Source organism: Electrophorus electricus, chromosome 6 (assembly GCF_013358815.1).
Source record: "Electrophorus electricus isolate fEleEle1 chromosome 6, fEleEle1.pri, whole genome shotgun sequence".
NCBI lineage: Eukaryota > Metazoa > Chordata > Actinopteri > Gymnotiformes > Gymnotidae > Electrophorus > Electrophorus electricus.
This window is the reverse complement of record NC_049540.1, coordinates 12,805,817-12,823,298: the sequence shown is the minus strand read 5'-3', so window position 1 is coordinate 12,823,298 and position 17,482 is coordinate 12,805,817. Positions and strand designations below refer to the sequence as shown.

Below are 17,482 nucleotides of genomic sequence, written 5' to 3'. Positions count from 1 at the left end.
GAGCAGCAGGGCTTTGTCCAATAGCCTGCTTCCTTTGGGTGCGAGACAAGTGATTTGGATGCACACACACTCGGGCTGTAGCGAGGCTTCAGTGCTTAGAGGAAGAGCCAGCATCTCCTCACACACACAAAAGCTGGACTCTTCTCTCCCTGGCCCCATCTCCTTTGTGCCCACTCTGGCTCTCTCTGCCGGCTACGAGAGCCAATCAGAAGCTTATCCGAGTCTCCTCCCCCCCCTTTAGAGAGCCAGTGAGTGTTGTTTTGAGACCCCGATCCCCTGAAGAGAAGTCCTTCATTCAGCTTTGCCCAGGCCTGCATGAACCCTGCCCTTTTCCTCCCTCCCTCTGTCGCTCCATCCCTCCCTCTCTCCCTCTCTCCATCCCTCCATCTCTCTGTTCACCGCTTGCTGGAGCTGCTTCACCCATCCTTTCCTGTACTCGTTCGCTTACAGATCAAATGTGCTCATGTGAAGCTGTACTTGCCTCCCAGGTTGTTTGGTGTGTTATAGCTGGACAGTGTCCTACTGTGGCATTGGCTAGGGACTGTTTGGGTGGCATAGATGAGCTAATGGATGCATTGAAGGCATCTTAAAAATTCATAATCTCTCTCTTTTTCTTGCTCTGTTTTGGCCCTCTGATTGACTAACACTTCTGTGTAATCCAGTCCCCACTAACACATGTGCACGCACAAGTTACTACTGACGGGCAGGAGTGGGCAAAAGGGTGAGAGAGAGAGGGAGAGAGAGACACAGAGACACACACACAAAAACATTCCTATCATTGAAAACCAAATCTTTAATCAGGATCCAGAGAGGAAAAAAAGAGCTTTGACCGCCCTGTAACTTCCTTGGCCGGTAGCATGAGAGGCCTCCCATGCCCATACAGCTAGTGCCGAGCTGAACCGAGCGGGCATGAATAGGAGAGCCGATCGGAGCGTCGCCGAGGCGCCAGCCTGCGGCGTTCCCGTGCGGTTCTGACGGGCGGGTTAACTGGCACAGCGCGGGAGGAGTTGGGGGGTGCGGTGAACGTTGCCGGGGCGTGAAATGAGTCGGCAGCGGCGGGCGTGCGCGCGCGTCGGCACGAGTGGCACAGCAGTGCGGGGTGGGGTTTGGGTGGAGGGGCTTTCTGAACGAGGGAGTGGGAGACCTGCAGACTTTCAGGCTCTTGAGGCTGTTCTGGATGGATGTCCATGCAAAGCGAGTGAGAGTTTTGCACACACGCACACGTGCTGGCGTGGTCCGTCTATGTCGTAGGGCTTTTTAGGATGGAGAACAGAGTGAAAGGGAGAGAGTTCGTCTCAGGCGTCTCTGGAGCAGCAGGCCGAGCCTAAGCGACCCAGATGGGCCCGTGTTGAGGGACACAATCGCAATGGAGAGAAAAATGTAGAGAGGGGCGGAGAGAGAGACCCGAGTTTTTAAGATACCTTGGATTCGTCATCTCCCCTCCTTACAAGCCTTTCTGGCATCTTAAAGAGCCCATAGCCTACGTTTTCCTTCGCGTTTGTCATTGCACTACCGTTTCCCGGCCTTTCTTTATCCCTTCGAGTAGTTACTGCACCTTTAAGACATATGTAAAGTTATAAGATAAATGAGCTCTGCTCTGATTGGCTGCTGAAAGACGCCTGTGAACTGCAGTGTAAGTGGGTTGGGTAAGCTGCTGTAGACTGAACAGGAGGAGATATGTAAATGAGTTTGGTCTTATGACAGCAGAGAAACAGTGATTTCAAAACAGCTTAAAGTATTTGAGGCTTAAATTCCATATACGGTACGGACTGAATGGACTCGGGGAGTGAGCAGCGTGCTTTAACAATAATTAACATATTACTTCAAAATCCTTTGTTTCAGTAAAGCAGTGTTCCATGATAGGGGCCCATTAAAGGCAGCTCTGTCTGGCTAAAGACAAAACATAAGATCCAGAGGATGAAGCTTATAGAAAGAAAACAAATTTTCCACAATATTTCATCTCGGGGCTTAGGCGGGTCAGAGAACCTCATCTTCCTCACACATGCAGGCCAGTAAAACCCTTCAGAATGTGGGGAATAAGGCCCTTGTTCAATCAAACGCCACTGAGAAATAGCTTTCTGTGTTAGATGCTTGACCGTTAGCTTCCGTTTCATCAAAGACATCCAGGAGCCCCTTGAGGCACAAGTGACAAAGATAAAAAAACGTCCCAAAGTCCCAATAAGGTGTGGAGGTGCCACAGGCCGCAGTGCACCTTGACACGGAAACGAGCCGGTGTAATGCGGAACGAGGTGAAGCGGACGCAAAGCGCATTAGACGGGCAACGTTTATTAAAACGGTCACAAGGCTAAACCAAAACAACAAAAAAAAAGACAAAGCAATAGTGTGAAATAAAGACGAACACGGGGAGTGCAGAGCAACAGAGAGGCATGTAGAGTGACTGACAAAGGAGAAGAAAAAACCTGAAATAGGAGGATAACAAGAAGAAACGCCTGAAACCAGCTGAGGGAGGCAGACAAACACGAAGCAAGGGGCAGAACCAGGAAGGAAAGGAATACAAAGACATAAGAGGACTAGTGCCATGGCAACCATGACGCTGGGTGCTGGGGGTGGGGGGGAACCGTGACAACTGCAGGGATTCTTCCAATAGATATTCTCCGAGTCAGTGTTGTGATGATGGCGTTGGAGAGCGCTGTCTTGGTTCAAAGTCTCCCAGAGGCGTTCAGCAGGGTTGAGATCTGGTGACAAGGTGTGGGGTCTCAAGGGGTCAAGCCTTCCAGATGGTTCAGGTTCTTTTGATTCTGTTTTCCTTACACACTGTTCAGTGGTTGAGGTACTTGACTTGTATTCAGAAGGTGCAAGTTCAAGCCACACCACTGACACCAAGTTGCCTCTGTTGGGCCACTGGGCAAGACCCGTAACCCTCAGTTGCTCAAGTTATGTTCAGTCATAATTGGAAATTGCTTTGTATAAAAGTGTCAGCTAAATGTGAATGATGCACAAACATCTCAGGCACTGCAAATATCCAACTATTTACTATTTATTTATTTACTATTGGCTTTCCCATTCATCTAAATGTAGCAGATGAATGGCATTCCTGTCCCAGTAATGAACACTCTTTCAAAATCTCTCACCTTTTTTCTTCTTCCCATCTTGAGCCAAGATCGAGATTAAGTGGACCTGCACAAGATTTTTATACCAGCTACTACACTGATTGTATCACACCTCACTAGAAGCATCTGCATGTTATCTACTTATTTGTAAAGGTTTTTCCTTTACTGTGATTTGTCACCCACCTGTATGAAGTTACACCACATTACTGTTTTCTCATTGGTTGATTTCATCTTTAGAACTATGTATTAACAGTTCAGCTGGTTCGTGTTTAAACCGTGACATCAGTGTGTTGGGTTTGACTGTGGGGAGTGCAGCGGAATATCCTCCAACTCAAACCTCCAGTCTTCTAGACCCCAAGAAGAGAACGAGAGAGGAGAGAGGGAAACAGACGGAGAGAGAGAAATGGTGGGAGGGCGTGAGTTGTGCTGCACCTGCAGTGACTGTCTGCCACCTCGCTGTCTGACCTGGCTCAGACTCAGTGACATTCCAGCTGGTGCTCTGAGCGTGTGTGTGTGCGTCTGTGTGCGCGCATGCGTACGCCCGTGAGATTTCACCCATTTCATGCCCTCTGAGACGCACACACTGACGTGTCCCTGTCTAATGTTGCATTTTCAACTCTCCCATGACCAAACCTGAAACAGGGGACTGAAGTCTTTGAGCAGGCTTTAAGTAACTGCCTTGGAATAAAGGTATTAGAATTTTCCCCCTTTATCAAAATTGCACGCACCCTTCTTCTTATGGATCTCTTTCTACTATAACTGCATTTCATATAGATTCTTGGTTGTTTTATATCTAAATGGATAAATATACTGTTATTTATTTCCCAGAGTAACGAATGTACAAATTAGTGTTTAAACATACTTCGCCGTGGTGGTGCGTTTAATAACATTTTAGAATAGATGACTGGGTCAGCACCAGGAATAGCAGCTAATGCCGTTACTGCCCCACTATCAAACGGCATTGTTTTGTACATGCCTGTGGAGTGGACACTGAAGTGTGGAGATTTGCTGCTCAGTTAGAGCAGAGGATTAATCTTGTGGTTCTCAGACAAATGGATTACCAAAGTGTGAAGTGGTAGGGCGGGTTTGGTGTTTGTAAGTTTTGTCAGTTTAGTGTCTGTGTCCCTTTGAAACTGAAATGATTCCTGAACTAGCTGTTTGACTGCAAGTTCCCCAACAGTACAGACCAACCATGTTCCAGTTGACTCAGATTCATCTCTGCTGCCTGTTGATATCATATCTGTGATCTGTTTAAAGGTGTATTGATTTATTTCTCTTTTCTATTCTGAAGCTTGTTTTTCAGCCCTCTTGTTCTCGGATGTCGTGAAAATTGCATTTGCAAGACGTGTGGCCTTGGAATCCAAATTCAGTTTGTGCTCGGTATTCAAACACTCGCAGAATCATTGTGTGGATTCTTTCAGCGTTCATGATAAGAACCATAAATGGTCCTCTTTTTTTTGTGGAAACTCTTTAGTATGCAATTAAACCATTTACAAAACAATTTATACTCACAACAAATAAAAGTGACCTAAACATCAATTGATTCATCATCCTAATGTTAGTCTCTGTTGGTCTGAGGTCTTTGGTAGACAGTTATGGTAAAAAGCAATAAATAAAAACCCACTTCTTTATGGCATAACACTCTCTCCCTCTCTCTCTCCCTCTCTCTCTCTCTCCCTCTCTCTCCCTCTCTCTCTCCCTCTCTCTCTCTCTGCAGAAGCTTGCTGCAGAGTGCCAGAGTGCAGGCTACACTGGAACACTCATCCCGTACAAATGTGACCTGTGTAATGAGGAGGAGATCCTCTCCATGTTCTCAGCTATCAAAACGCTGCACCGGGGCGTGGATGTGTGCATCAACAACGCTGGCTTGGCCCGCCACGAGCCGCTGCTCACTGGACGCACAGACGGCTGGAGGAACATGATCGATGTTAGTTATGCGCATGCGCACACAGTCTGATATGTTTCAAAGTTTTCAGGTAGTAAACCTTTTGAGAGATAGGACAGATAACAACATTATATTGTGATCCATCTGCCTAATACGTTGTGCAGTGCAGAGGATTTATATATTGGATGTTGCATATGGTGTCATACAGCCTGTAGTACCATAAAATGAGCTTTAGCACGGGTGCCCCTCCTTTCAGTGGTGTACACAGTGGCCCAGAGTTCCTGCTTTACATCTGATCTGAAGCGTTTAACATTCAGCTGGATGTCAGGCCTTGGGAAATGGAGGGCCACACCAAGGCCCCGCTACAGGGGCCACTGTACTTCCTCCTTATTGTCACAGTGTTGGTCTTTTCCTCATACAGTGTGATTCATGGAGTTTGGCGCTCTTCAGCACACAGGAGACCTCCGGCACAGCAGTGAAACATTTCCCATGCTTGTGCCTTTGTTACCATGGCAAGCCTTCTGAGAATCTGTGTGTGTGTGTGTGTGTGTGTGTGTGTGTGTGTGTGTGTGTGTGTGTGTGTGTGTGTGTGCGTGTGTCTATGTGTGTGTGTGCGTGCGTGTGACTGATAGGTGGTCCGCTGGGAGAAGAAAGGCCTGCCTCTGTGCTTCTGGGTTTAGATAGCCGGCAGTGACACTCTGCTCTCTGATTGGGTCACGTGCCTTGATGTTCTGCTCTTTGATTGGCTTGTGCCGGTTGCCCCACAGGTGAATGTGCTGGCCCTGGCCATCTGCACTCGCGAGGCCTACCAGTCCATGAGGGAGAGGAACGTGGACGATGGCCACATCATCAATATTAACAGGTGGGCACCTTTCATCACAAAGGCCGGTCAAATTCGCAAAGAATCCTGGGGCTCTAAGCTTCATCAGACACGACACATGAACGGGATAGATCTGCTTACAGTGCTGTGTGTGTAAATGGTGAATCTGTGTGTGTGTGTAGTATGGGGGGCCACAGAGTGGTGCCCAGTGCAGATGAGCACTTCTATTGTGCCACCAAACATGCTGTGACGGCCCTCACCGAGGGACTCCGACAAGAACTGCGAGAGGCCAGGACACACATCCGCGCCACGGTGAGACCTTGCACGTGCGCACGCACACACACACACACACACACACACACACACACACACACACACACACACACACACACACCCGGACAAACGCACATGCAGAGACTGAGAATCGTATCCCAGTGACAGCATGAATGCATTTGAGAAACTATAAGAGGCTAACTGGCAGATGAGGTTCTCTCACACGCACATGCACACACGTGCACACCTGCCCATCACATGATCCGCCCAGAAATAGCAACAACCGCCAGAGACGAAAATACAGTCAAAACAATTGCACGCCGTAGCCATATTCCCGGGACACACGAGATGACCTGCAGTACTGGTCGGCTGACGCTTTGCTGTGGTTTCTCCCGTCACCAGTGCATATCTCCTGGCACAGTGGAAACTGAGTTTGCCTTCAGGCTCCACAACAGCGACCCGGAGAAAGCTGCGGCCGTCTATGAAAGCATGAAGGTGAGGAATCCGTAACATGAGACTATGTAGCCAGTAAAAAAAAAAAAAATGTTTAAAAGGCTTGAGAGCTGCAAGGACGAGTGTCGATCATCTTAGGGGCGTTTTTCAAGAAAACTTTTATTAAGCTTCATAAACTCAGTTGTCTCGATTTTGCTGGACCTGAACGCAGTGAAGTCAAAGGTTTACCCTCTTTCGTGAGCAGGCCATTACAGACGGTGTGTAACTGTGCTGTTTGCACCTGTGCAGTGTTTGAAGGCAGAGGACATAGCCAGCGCTGTGACTTACGTCCTCGGCGCCCCTCCGCATGTCCAGGTGAGCTCAGTCCGGTAACAGGAGGCTCACGTGGCGCTGGCCCGCTGGCACTTTTGCGCTGCTCTCCCATCCACAGACTGTTTTTGGACTAATGCGTTGCATGAAAACACCCCGAACAGTCAAACTAGAGACACAAATCTAATCGAAACCGCTCACCGCCGTAGTTTTTTTTTTCGTCTCCCTTCGTCTCTCTACCTCTCTAACCTGCTGCATAAATCAATTTTTAATTTAGTTTATGATAGCTTTATTGGCATGACTGTAGCACATGTAATACTGGCAGTGTAATAAAGTACATTTTTAAAGTTTGTCCCACTCTCATTTCTCTCTCTCACGTACATACACACAGAAAAAGAATAATATGAGAATGATGTAATATCTTACTGTTTGTATGACTGCAACTTGAGTGAGTAAATGTGTTTCTTACATTATATTTTTTATGTAGATTGGGGATGTGCAGCTGCGACCAGTGGAACAGGTGTCATAGCAACAGAATACCGATGCGTTGGTGGAGCAGACCAAGCCGGAGGCAACAATGTCTCTCTGGCAGCCCCTGCTGGACAAAACATGTATAGCACCTAGTCTAAAAAAATGGAATTTAAAGGATTCGGTTCATTTGTCGACAATAGTGAAGGGGAAAAGTAACAAATAGGAAAATTTGAGGATAAACTGGTTCAGTCTCGCTCTCTGAGGAGAGAGAGAGAGAGAAAGAAAACTGGTATTGTTCCAAGTTACAAATACACTGCTGCCTCAGTATGAACTCAGCGTGAGTGTAGGGGGTCGCTTTTTATTGTGTAGGAAACTGGACAACAGTTGCCTCCGTGAAACCACTACTACACACCAGGATACACAAGTTGCACAAGTTTGTTTGTTTGTTGGTTTGTCTTATGCCATTACTCTTAACACTTATTGTCGCAATAATAATGTATTACTTAATATATATTATGAAGACTTTAAAAAGATGTGTAACACCTTGTGACTGTAATGACCTGAAACCTTAAAAGTGAACCCATTCTTAGCTATTTAAAAGACTAAACAATTGCATTTTAATAACTGGTGGTGTCATTAACTCTAACTCTGTATCAGATTTGCCACCGGTTCCTAACATTTTCTTCCTGTGTAACTATGGTGTACACACCTCCATGTCTCAATTAAACTTCCCAATTTGACTGGAGTGAACTAGTCAACACTAACATGTTGCTAGATTAGCCGTCATACTGAGGAAGGAATGTGTTGCTACTTCTACTTTACCACAATCACAAAAGGTCATGAGTTCGCCCTCTGTTTCTTCCATTCATTACATTCTATAAGCACATATGAGTGACTTACAGATGTGGCATAAGACTTGGTACAGTACGCTATAATGCATTATGATTGCGCTTAGTGTTCCAATGATTGCTGTATGACTTTTTTTTTTTTTTATAAGTTCTAACTTTGGATTGTACGTAGACGTGTTTCTCACAACGGCATAAGAGTGAATGGATCTCTAGCTGGTGTAATGTAACTAAAACCTTTGGTCAGTCGGGTTTTCTGCGTCTGCTCTGCACCTGGACTTTCACACTTCTCACTACTGCACACCAGTGAATGCGATCGTGTTTCTAAACCCATATCAGACGCACGCGTACACCACAGGCACTCTAAGTACCTTGATATCATGAAATCTGTAAAACTGGGTATGTCCTTTGGCCTCTGACTAAAGGACATTGTGGGACACCTTTTACCAGGGACATGTGACTAACCTTGAAGTGCACACATTTAAAGACCTGCCGACTATTGCTCAAGCACGCACCTGAACATTGTCATGAATTAAAATGTCAAGATTATCATCTGTGAATGTGTCACGGGTTTTGCATTCAGATGTATCTCGTCTTTGGTCTGCTGTCTGTTGTGGGTCTCTCCACGTCCCTTGGAATATGATGGACTGGACAAATCATAGGAAAACTCTCTTCCTTTCCCTGAGGTTATGGACCGCAAGACACAAGTCCTTTATCCAAGTGTCTCACACGCTGGCTGAGAAGGGTTGGAGTCTTGATCTCCACTCACTGTGAATTATTTCCAAGAATACAGCCCAATGTTAACAGTTTGCAATTTAAATGTTTCTTTCTTTTTATTTATAATTACTAGATCAACAAAATAACTAACAGTAAAACTTACATTTTTAAACAATTTTTATGCGTCTGTAATAAAAATAATTAGTGTCTGTTAGTGTCTATATAATGGAGAAAATATTAAGGAACTAGTGTTTTTCACTAGCTGAACAAAGAAAGGTTCAACAGATTTTTTTGTTCATTCCTTTCCAAGGACATTTGTATCGTTTTTTTCTTTGGTTACATTTCATAAGTTATTCACGGATTCTCTTGTGATGTAAGGTACTTGGTCAAAAGCACATCCACAAAACACACTATTTACAAAAATCAAAGATGAGTTACACAAGTTACATCATTTTATAGCTGATTGTTTTAGGATTGTCGTCTTGTCCCGGCTGAAAATCACAGAAAATAGAAAATAGCCCAGCAAGGACGTAGGTTGGCTGTGGAACTTCATAAAGTTCCTCTTCAAGTCCGTGGTGGGCCATTCTACCATCACGGGGAGGTTCTTGGTTCTGGCCAACTTATCGTCCCAATACCCGTCCACTACACTAACCAGACCAGTAACGAGGCAGGTTAGTCCAAGGCCTGCTGTAGCCCAGGTAAGCAACTGAGGTCAGAGGGTAAAGGTCAAGTCATAAACTGGTCTGGATCGGGGTTTTTTCAGGCAGGGGGGTGATGAAGCTGATGACAGTGAGGCTGGGGGTCACCTCCACCGCGCCTCCCTTCCGCAGGCAGTACAGGCTCGGGGCGTCGGCGTCCAGCGCAAACGGTCTGATGGACCCCCGCAGTTTCTGAAAGGAGATCGGGAAGAGGGGCCACGTGTGGCCGTGACCGACGCGACTACGCCGATGTGCGGCATGACAGGACAGAGGAGGGAATGAACGGATGACTGGAGGGATTTGCTGATTGGCTGGGTGAAAGAAAGACGAGGAAGAAAAGTGGATGGACGGGTGCTGACGGAGCGCCGGATTACCTCGCTGAAGGAGCCAGGCAGAACCCACAGCGTGTGCAGCGCTGCCAATGGGATCCAGATAATGGACGCCATGGCAATGAGCCAGCCAATCCCCTGAGCCCACGCTGGGTACACATAGTTCTCATAGCGCGCTGGTTTAAACTGAATCACGGAAAACACCAGAATCACCTGAGGAAGAAAGCGTTCGTCGATGACGCCTTATAATAGTGCTATAATGGATTTGCACACGCATTAGACGCCACAGAGAGCTCTGAATACTCATTTTCAGAGCAAGTCAAACTTCTTTAGACTATTCCAACACTTCTTCACACACGAGGAAACTTGTTCTATCTACATTAGTTGAGGGTTTTTTTTGTTCGTTTTTTTTAAAACTCAAATTCCAAAGAGAGATGTAAAGATGCACCTCACCGCGATCAGAACCGGACATATCACCATCCAGCAAAGCCGGAAGAACATGCCTGGCTTTCTTCCCATCATTTCCTCCAAGTTGCTAGTCAGACGTCTCACCCCTGAGAACAGCACGCACACACACACACACACACACACACACACACACACACACACACACGACTGATAAAAAAACGAGTCTCTGCTGCAAGGGTCGATGACTACATGAGTCAAAACCTAGAGAACATTTACTTGTACTTAAATACTCAAATATATTCAAATAGGTGGTGTTGCTCAAATCAGACCCTATTTGCCTTTATCCACAGAGACTGACACCGATTGGCTGGCCTTGAGCATGTGCTAGGTGCTGCAATTGCTATCTCACTGGGTGAAGTCCAAGTCAAATAGAAAAAGGTCAAATCCTGTCAGGTTTTTTTTTTTTTTTTTTTATCACTGTTTTGACCTGACAGAGAAGATATAAGCATATATATCAAAGTATGCATCATACACAGGTGCTTAGGTTTGACTGCCGAATGTGGCCGTCTACACGTAAGCCACGGTGTGTGTGCTCCTACCATATAACCAGCATATGGCGACCACCTCAAAGAAGGCCAGGAACATGATGGACACTATGGCAGTGTAGTGGTCCATCAGCTGGAAGACGTAAATCCCGACCTGAAGAAAACGGCAACGGAATCATGTCACGTTGCCGCGGGTGACTTGGAAAACGCGCAAGCCGTCCCAGGCCGTTTCCGAGTTATTTACATTTATTTGTTTACCTGCATGACATGTGGGATGCCGAGGAGAAACATGCCAGTACACACGGCCAGAACCAGCAGCTCATTTCGCCTGAAGAAGCTTAGCAGAGGCTCACTGTAGCCATCCAACAGACTAGTTATCATTACCTCCACCATCGCAAACTAGACACACACACACGGTAGCATAAATATTCTTGTATGCGTAGGAACACTCAAATAGTTGAAATAGACAACTAGCCAGATCTGGTGGAAAATAAAGGGTAAACCTTATTGATAAATTTATATTTGAATGCTGTATGAATTTGAACACTGTCAACCAATCACTCAGTCGTATCGCTGAACGTTTGAAGGTTAAAGAGCAGCGGTGTCTTTGGTGGGCACCTGGCTGTCCAGGCCGAGGCAGAGGAGCATGAAGAAGAAGAACACTGCCCACATAGGAGCCACCGGCATGGACAGGAAGGCCTGGGGGTAGACCACAAACACCAGGCCGGGACCTGCAGAACACGGATCACACGGATGACGTTCAAAGCCAACCAAGACCCCCTTCACCTACTTTTAGCAGAGACAACGTTCTAAGCTAATGCCATCGCTGGGGCAGCTGGCGAACAAACTACGTAGGGTAAGTGACATACTGACAAAGTCCCGTGACTCACCGTCCACGGCAATCTCACTGACTGGAATATTCTGTAGGTAAGACATGTATCCGAGTGCAGAGAAAATCACAAATCCAGACAGGATGCTGGTCATTGAGTTTGTGATGGCAATGGCCAGGGTGTCCCTGCAATAGGCATTGCGAAAACACGTCAATAATGCACATAAAAAGCATTCTCGATAAATCAAATGTCCGGTACCTGGTTCTGGAAGGCAAACGTGGGCAGTTTAGTTTTGCAAAACTATGAGGCATGGAAAAGCAGCTTTGTCTCTAGGCAACAGATGTCAAGATCAAACCCAGAAAATGTTCCAGTTGGGGGGTGGGGGTGTTGGGGCAGGGGGACACATCTGAGAACTACAGGAAGCCACAAAAATGCCATGGAATACAACGGCCATTGCAACAATGTGCAAATAATTGTGCTGACCGCATAACTATTTCTGTTGCTGCTGTGGTCCACCACAGGCTCAATGCCTACGCATACCATGTGTCAAAAGCGTTACCATAATGCTCTGATGTTGGATTATGACACGTTTGATGAGCATGATGTCCCTGCAAAAAAAAAAAGGGGGGGGGGTGGGTGTTACATCATCAGGCATGAACCACACAGTGGCCCTGTTCTCCAGGCTGCACTGTGTACCGCGTGAGACGAACGGATATCTTACTTTAAGACGCTGTTGCTGAAGTTGTTGTAGCTCGCCATGGCCATGAGCGAACCAAAGCCGATTCCAATGGAGTTAAAGATCTGGGCCGCCGCGTTGATCCACACCTGCAGACCCGTGCAAAATACCTCACCTGAGACAAACTTCAAAGCGGGGCGGGCCATGGCCCTCGTGGTCTCCTAATCTTGGCTCCCGCTAGCCCAGTCCACCTAACTAAAGACTTCCCCTTCATGTCTAGTCTCCCACATGCTTTTGTTTGGCTCCACCTCCCCAGTCCTGTCTCCTAGTCGGACCCTAAGCCTCATCATCCGGAGGCCAGCTGTAGTGCAAGGCCCTGTAGCTCTGGTCTCGCTGTACCTCCACAGACAGCAGCTTCTCCCATTCAGGCACGATGAAGAACTGGATGCCGGACGCGGCCCCAGGGAGCTGGACGTTGTTAATTAGCAACGCCACCAAGATCACATAAGGGAACAGAGCTGTGAAGTACACCACCTACACACACACACACACACAGAAGCAGTACAAATGTATCTATTCAAATCACCTGTTATAAAAATAATCAATATATAACTAAAAGCACCATGTCAGCAAGCCAACATTACCATTGCTACTCAAGTTTTGTGATCATGAAACCGCTGTGCCTAACTCCAGCCGTGCTGCACTCCTCCTCATTCCAAACTGCACCGCGTTTACATTCCTGCCACTGGCGCTCACACCTCATGCCCTCCTCCGGCTTCCCGTACCTTGCCGGTGGACTTGACTCCCTTGAAGATGCAGAGGTAGACGAGGATCCAGGCCAACAGCAGCAGCAGAAAGAGCTCCCACCGCAGAGAGCCAGGCTCCTCCACGCCGTCCGTCCGCTCCAGCACCCTGTAACTGTACGGATGAGATACCGGCATGGGTGAGAACCCCGCGGGGGTGACGGGGTGGGGTACAGAGGTAAACAGTTGATTGGCATCGGGACTGGGACCGGATCCAAGAGAGCCGACTGATCAAAGGTATGTTTGTAGTACAAGCCTCCCTTATAAAATGCAGAAATTATATTAGAAACCAAAGCTTTAATGGCAAATGGTCGATGTACAGATGACTGAAATGAAAAACTGAGCAACAACTATATGAAGCCGTACAGTCCTAATAATACAGTAGATGACTAATTAGAACCGTTGAATAGTTTTACCCTGTATAAATGGCACTGAAACGTTCCTATCACTGGAAGAAATAAGAAACAAAAATCAAAGTAGTAAATATTATCACTAAACACTAAAACATGTTAAAACATGAGATGAAATCTAAATCTGAGATGAGAATTTGCAGTTTCTAAGCATGGTGACTTGTTTATATTGTAGTTGCAGTCTCCATTCTAATCAATACTGATATAAAGGCACATAAAAGCATGAAGGGTGATATAAATCCAGGACCCAAACTTCTGCCCCAGGTTGGTTCTGACAAAAAAAACAGCTCTTAGCAGAAAGGGCTGAAGATTTAACCCCTGAGTTTCAAGGCTAGTGGATCAATTACTTTGGACAGCGAGAAGAGAAGAGAAGAGAAGAGAAGAGAAGAGAAGGAACCCACTTAAAGAACTGCTGGCTGGCGGTGGAGGCCGAGGTGGAGGTGTTGGTGGCACGGTCAGTGCAGTTGGCCCTGTTCCATGTGTTGTTGCAGCTCTGCCAGGGTAGTTGGCTCTGGAACGAGCTGAACAGGTAGTACAGTGCCCAGGTGATGATGACATTGTAGTACGTGCACATGATGAAGGAGATGGCCACCATGGCCACGCCCACACCTGAGAAGATCGGTCAAGGCAGACAAAGCTGATGTCGCACAGTCACTGCGTTCGCATTCAAAGCAAACCACAAATCTGGCAGACAGGAACTCGCACTTGATTCGGTGATGATTTTGACGTCGGCCAATCGGCTGTCCCACTTTCAGAGCTCATAGCTAAAGAGCAAGCGAAAGCCCCCTCTGAGAGATCTAGAGATCCCTACATTCAGCAAGCGAAGGGGAGTCCTCTGGTCCTTTTGACCATCCTCCTTTTTTTAAATGCCAGCGTAACGGGCAACAAAATCTCTGGCGCTGCAGGACTGCAGGCGGAAGCACCTTTCAGCAGCGGGCACACATTGGCCATGGCGTGCACGGGGCCCTTCCTCAGGTACTGGCCCACGGTCAACTCCATGTAGAGCAGAGGGATGCCCAGCAACACGAGCATCAGCAGGTAGGGCACCAGGAAAGCACCTGGGCACAGCACACAGGCAAATTCACAAGGGTGGTACAGACTACAGGGAGGAAGAAGAAGAGGAAGAAGAGGAAGAAGAAGAGCACCACCATTCTAAAGCATGTTTGCTGTTTGAACTGTGGGAACTGTACCAGTGAACCAGTTCTCGGATGGCTTCGGATGTTCTGAGCCCAGGAATTTTCCTCGTGTGCTCCTGGAAACATTCCTCAAAGTGACTGTCCTGTAATCATTGATCAGGAGCACGGGTCCCTTGACGAGGCATGTCTTCGGGGAAGACGTTCCTGCTGTTGTTTAGCTAAGTGAGGCATTGCATTTGATACCACTGTACTGTTCTCAAAGTGCCTACTATCTCCCTTATCTACTTCTCCTAATCGGTCAGCTGTGTAAATGTGTGGTGCAGTATTTATGGTTTTTATCTTATCATTTTAATATATATTATTACATTATAATGGAATTTTATCTGGCCATTTTACCTCGAGTTTGCACAAGTTCTTTGCTATGTAGTGGGCAAGAGGTTAAGTGAAACCTTTAACTGCCATATTCAGTTCAGTTGAATGTTTTCTTGAAATAAACAACAAGTATTTATACAGTTATATATACTGTAAATGACTGATTCACCTGTTTTTAGATTATAATAAACGATAGGTTACAAAGGATTGCTTTCATCCCCTTACAACACCGAAATGATTAAACTGGGAAACCATCCACACTAACACTCCTTCTACAATAACAATGTATTGTCAGTTACGATCTAATGCGGCATCGCCAAGGTCGTTTGCCCCCGCTATTCCTGCCCACTACCCCACTGCCGGCGCTAACAGACGAGCCGCCTCACCTCCGCCGCTCCTGTAGCAAAGGTAAGGGAACCTCCAGATGTTGCCCAGCCCCACGGCGCACCCTATCCCAGCCAGCGTGAACTCGACCGGCCTGCTCCATGTGGGCCGGCCCGCTTCAACCTCCATAGTCTTCCCACTACAGCCGCTGTAGGATCCTGGCCCCGCTGGGACTATGAAATAAAAACCGGCCACATAAGCGGCGTTTATGTGATTTAATGATTAAGCCGCGGAGAGGTGGCAGCAGCGTGGTAAGTGCAACTTTTATAGGTACACTTATCGTTAGAAGAACCCTCCTCCTTAAATCCGACAACTAAGTTCACGCTGATCCTAATGCTCAACCCAAATGTAGAATTTGTAGAAGCTGTACAACCCTCGCTCTGACTCTAGCAGTTCACAGAAAGTAAAACATTACCAGGGCTGACCCGACGCATAACACCTGCTTAGTTCTACTGGTGGCCACCAGAGGGCCCCCAAGAAACCAATTTTCCTTCTGTGTGTGTGTGTGTGTGTGTGTGTGTGTGTGTGTGTGTGTGTGTGTGTGTGTGTGTGTGTGTGTGTGTGTGCGTGCGTGCGTGAGAGAGACAGAGAGATATAGTGGTAATCATACCAATTAATACTGAATATTAACGTGCAAATTAACACCAGAGACCACCCTTATGAGTTTGCTACCTTTTAAGATTAAAAATTATAGAAAGGTAAAAGCACGCCAGGTGAACATAGATATGATGTACGCAACGCTGCTACTAAATCTGATAGTGGGTGTGTTAGCAGGTATGTGAATGATCAAGCATTGACAATAGTCAATGGGAGCACTAAGGCATTGGGGTGCCCCCAAATCAAATTCTGCTTAGGGCCCCATAAAGCCTGTGCTGGCTCATAATAATAATAATAATAATAATAATAATAATAATAATAATAATAATACTTTTCCCAGTAACTTTGTTATATACAAACACTGCCAACACAGGCGTTCTCTATGTCCTCAACACAGTCCTCTGTCTAATCAACCCTTCTGATAAACTACAGACAGAGACATCTCCAGTTGCTTAATGGACAAGTTCCAGATGGACTATGATAACATTCTAACTCCTTTTCCAGATGAATAACATCCTGACCCACCACATACACAACAACCAGACATCTGTATTTTGACTAACACCAGATCATTTTAAACTGGCACTGCTGCTAAGATATGTGAATGGCACAGTGCTATATGTCCCTTGCCAAAATTCCCAAAATACATAGAGAAATTATTTGTGCATGTTGGAATAAGCATTAAAAATATTTTTGAGAGATATTTCTCTGTGGAAATGTGAAATTTATACTCAAAGATTCTTATCCTGAAAAGATCTGCCAAATGTGAGCCTGCTTTATTTATGCAGAGCAGTACAGTATATATTCTGCTGGGAAACACTGATAGTACTATATAAGTAAGTTAAGGACTTTGATCATTTTATGGTTTACTTATTATTGTTGTTCTGTACCACACATTAACCTTGTAAAGCATAATGCATGAAAAGATAATACAAAAAAATCAATTTTATTTAATAAATGTAGTATATAGTAAATTTGACCTTTTATTGGATGTTTAACTGAAAATGGTCAATGTTCAAAGTTTTATTTTGGTATAATATCTTTTTGGAATTTTTTATTATCAAAAATGACTACGGTTAGGGTTTTTGTTCAATCTATCTAAAACTTTTGATTTTTAAATACTTATCAAAGTTTACAGAACATTTTTTCTTCAGATTATCTTCCTGAATTTGTAAAAGGTAAAACGCAAGAACATAACAGCCAGGGAGCACTACTGCCACTCGACAGCTACAAAACATGCAACAAAAAGATGAATTTTCTGTTTCATCGCACGTAATACCTGCAGTGACATGTAATATGCGCATTTTCTGCACTAGATTCATATAAAACACGAAAACCTTTTAAAGCAATGAGATATGTTAATTCAATAAGTACTAATATTAAAATATTTTTCATAACATGCATTTAACTCTTACCTCTATTTACTTCAATTTAGCTAATTAATTTAGAG

The 17,482-nt window shown here is 45.7% G+C and overlaps 2 protein-coding genes across 3 annotated transcripts in view; one reads left to right on the top strand and one right to left on the bottom strand.

Annotated features, from left to right (window-relative positions):
- Positions 1 to 8,681, top strand: part of dhrs11a (dehydrogenase/reductase (SDR family) member 11a) — a 23,816-nt gene extending 15,135 nt beyond the window's left edge. Inside the window, exons 2-7 of the mRNA XM_027010302.2 lie at positions 4,789 to 4,998; positions 5,724 to 5,818; positions 5,959 to 6,088; positions 6,452 to 6,544; positions 6,791 to 6,856; positions 7,299 to 8,681. Coding sequence (XP_026866103.2) covers positions 4,789 to 4,998; positions 5,724 to 5,818; positions 5,959 to 6,088; positions 6,452 to 6,544; positions 6,791 to 6,856; positions 7,299 to 7,340 — 636 coding nt within the window. The 3' untranslated portion in view covers positions 7,341 to 8,681. The remainder of the gene's footprint in view (positions 1 to 4,788; positions 4,999 to 5,723; positions 5,819 to 5,958; positions 6,089 to 6,451; positions 6,545 to 6,790; positions 6,857 to 7,298) is intronic.
- si:ch211-283g2.1 (sodium- and chloride-dependent GABA transporter ine) lies at positions 8,227 to 17,482 on the bottom strand. 2 transcript variants are annotated; one of them, XM_027010301.2, is made up of 13 exons: positions 17,448 to 17,482; positions 14,467 to 14,601; positions 13,945 to 14,152; positions 13,116 to 13,248; positions 12,730 to 12,864; positions 12,376 to 12,479; positions 11,715 to 11,839; positions 11,443 to 11,555; positions 11,083 to 11,223; positions 10,879 to 10,978; positions 10,325 to 10,425; positions 9,917 to 10,084; positions 8,227 to 9,734 (listed from the first exon to the last, which is right to left on the bottom strand). In XM_027010301.2, exons 2-13 carry the CDS (start codon positions 14,573 to 14,575, stop codon positions 9,576 to 9,578), a joined length of 1,596 nt encoding a protein of 531 aa, XP_026866102.1. In that variant the 5' UTR covers positions 14,576 to 14,601; positions 17,448 to 17,482; the 3' UTR covers positions 8,227 to 9,575. The 2 variants fall into 2 exon arrangements, with proteins under 2 accessions (XP_026866102.1, XP_026866101.1); XM_027010300.2 differs by lacking the exon at positions 17,448 to 17,482 and adding an exon at positions 15,438 to 15,564.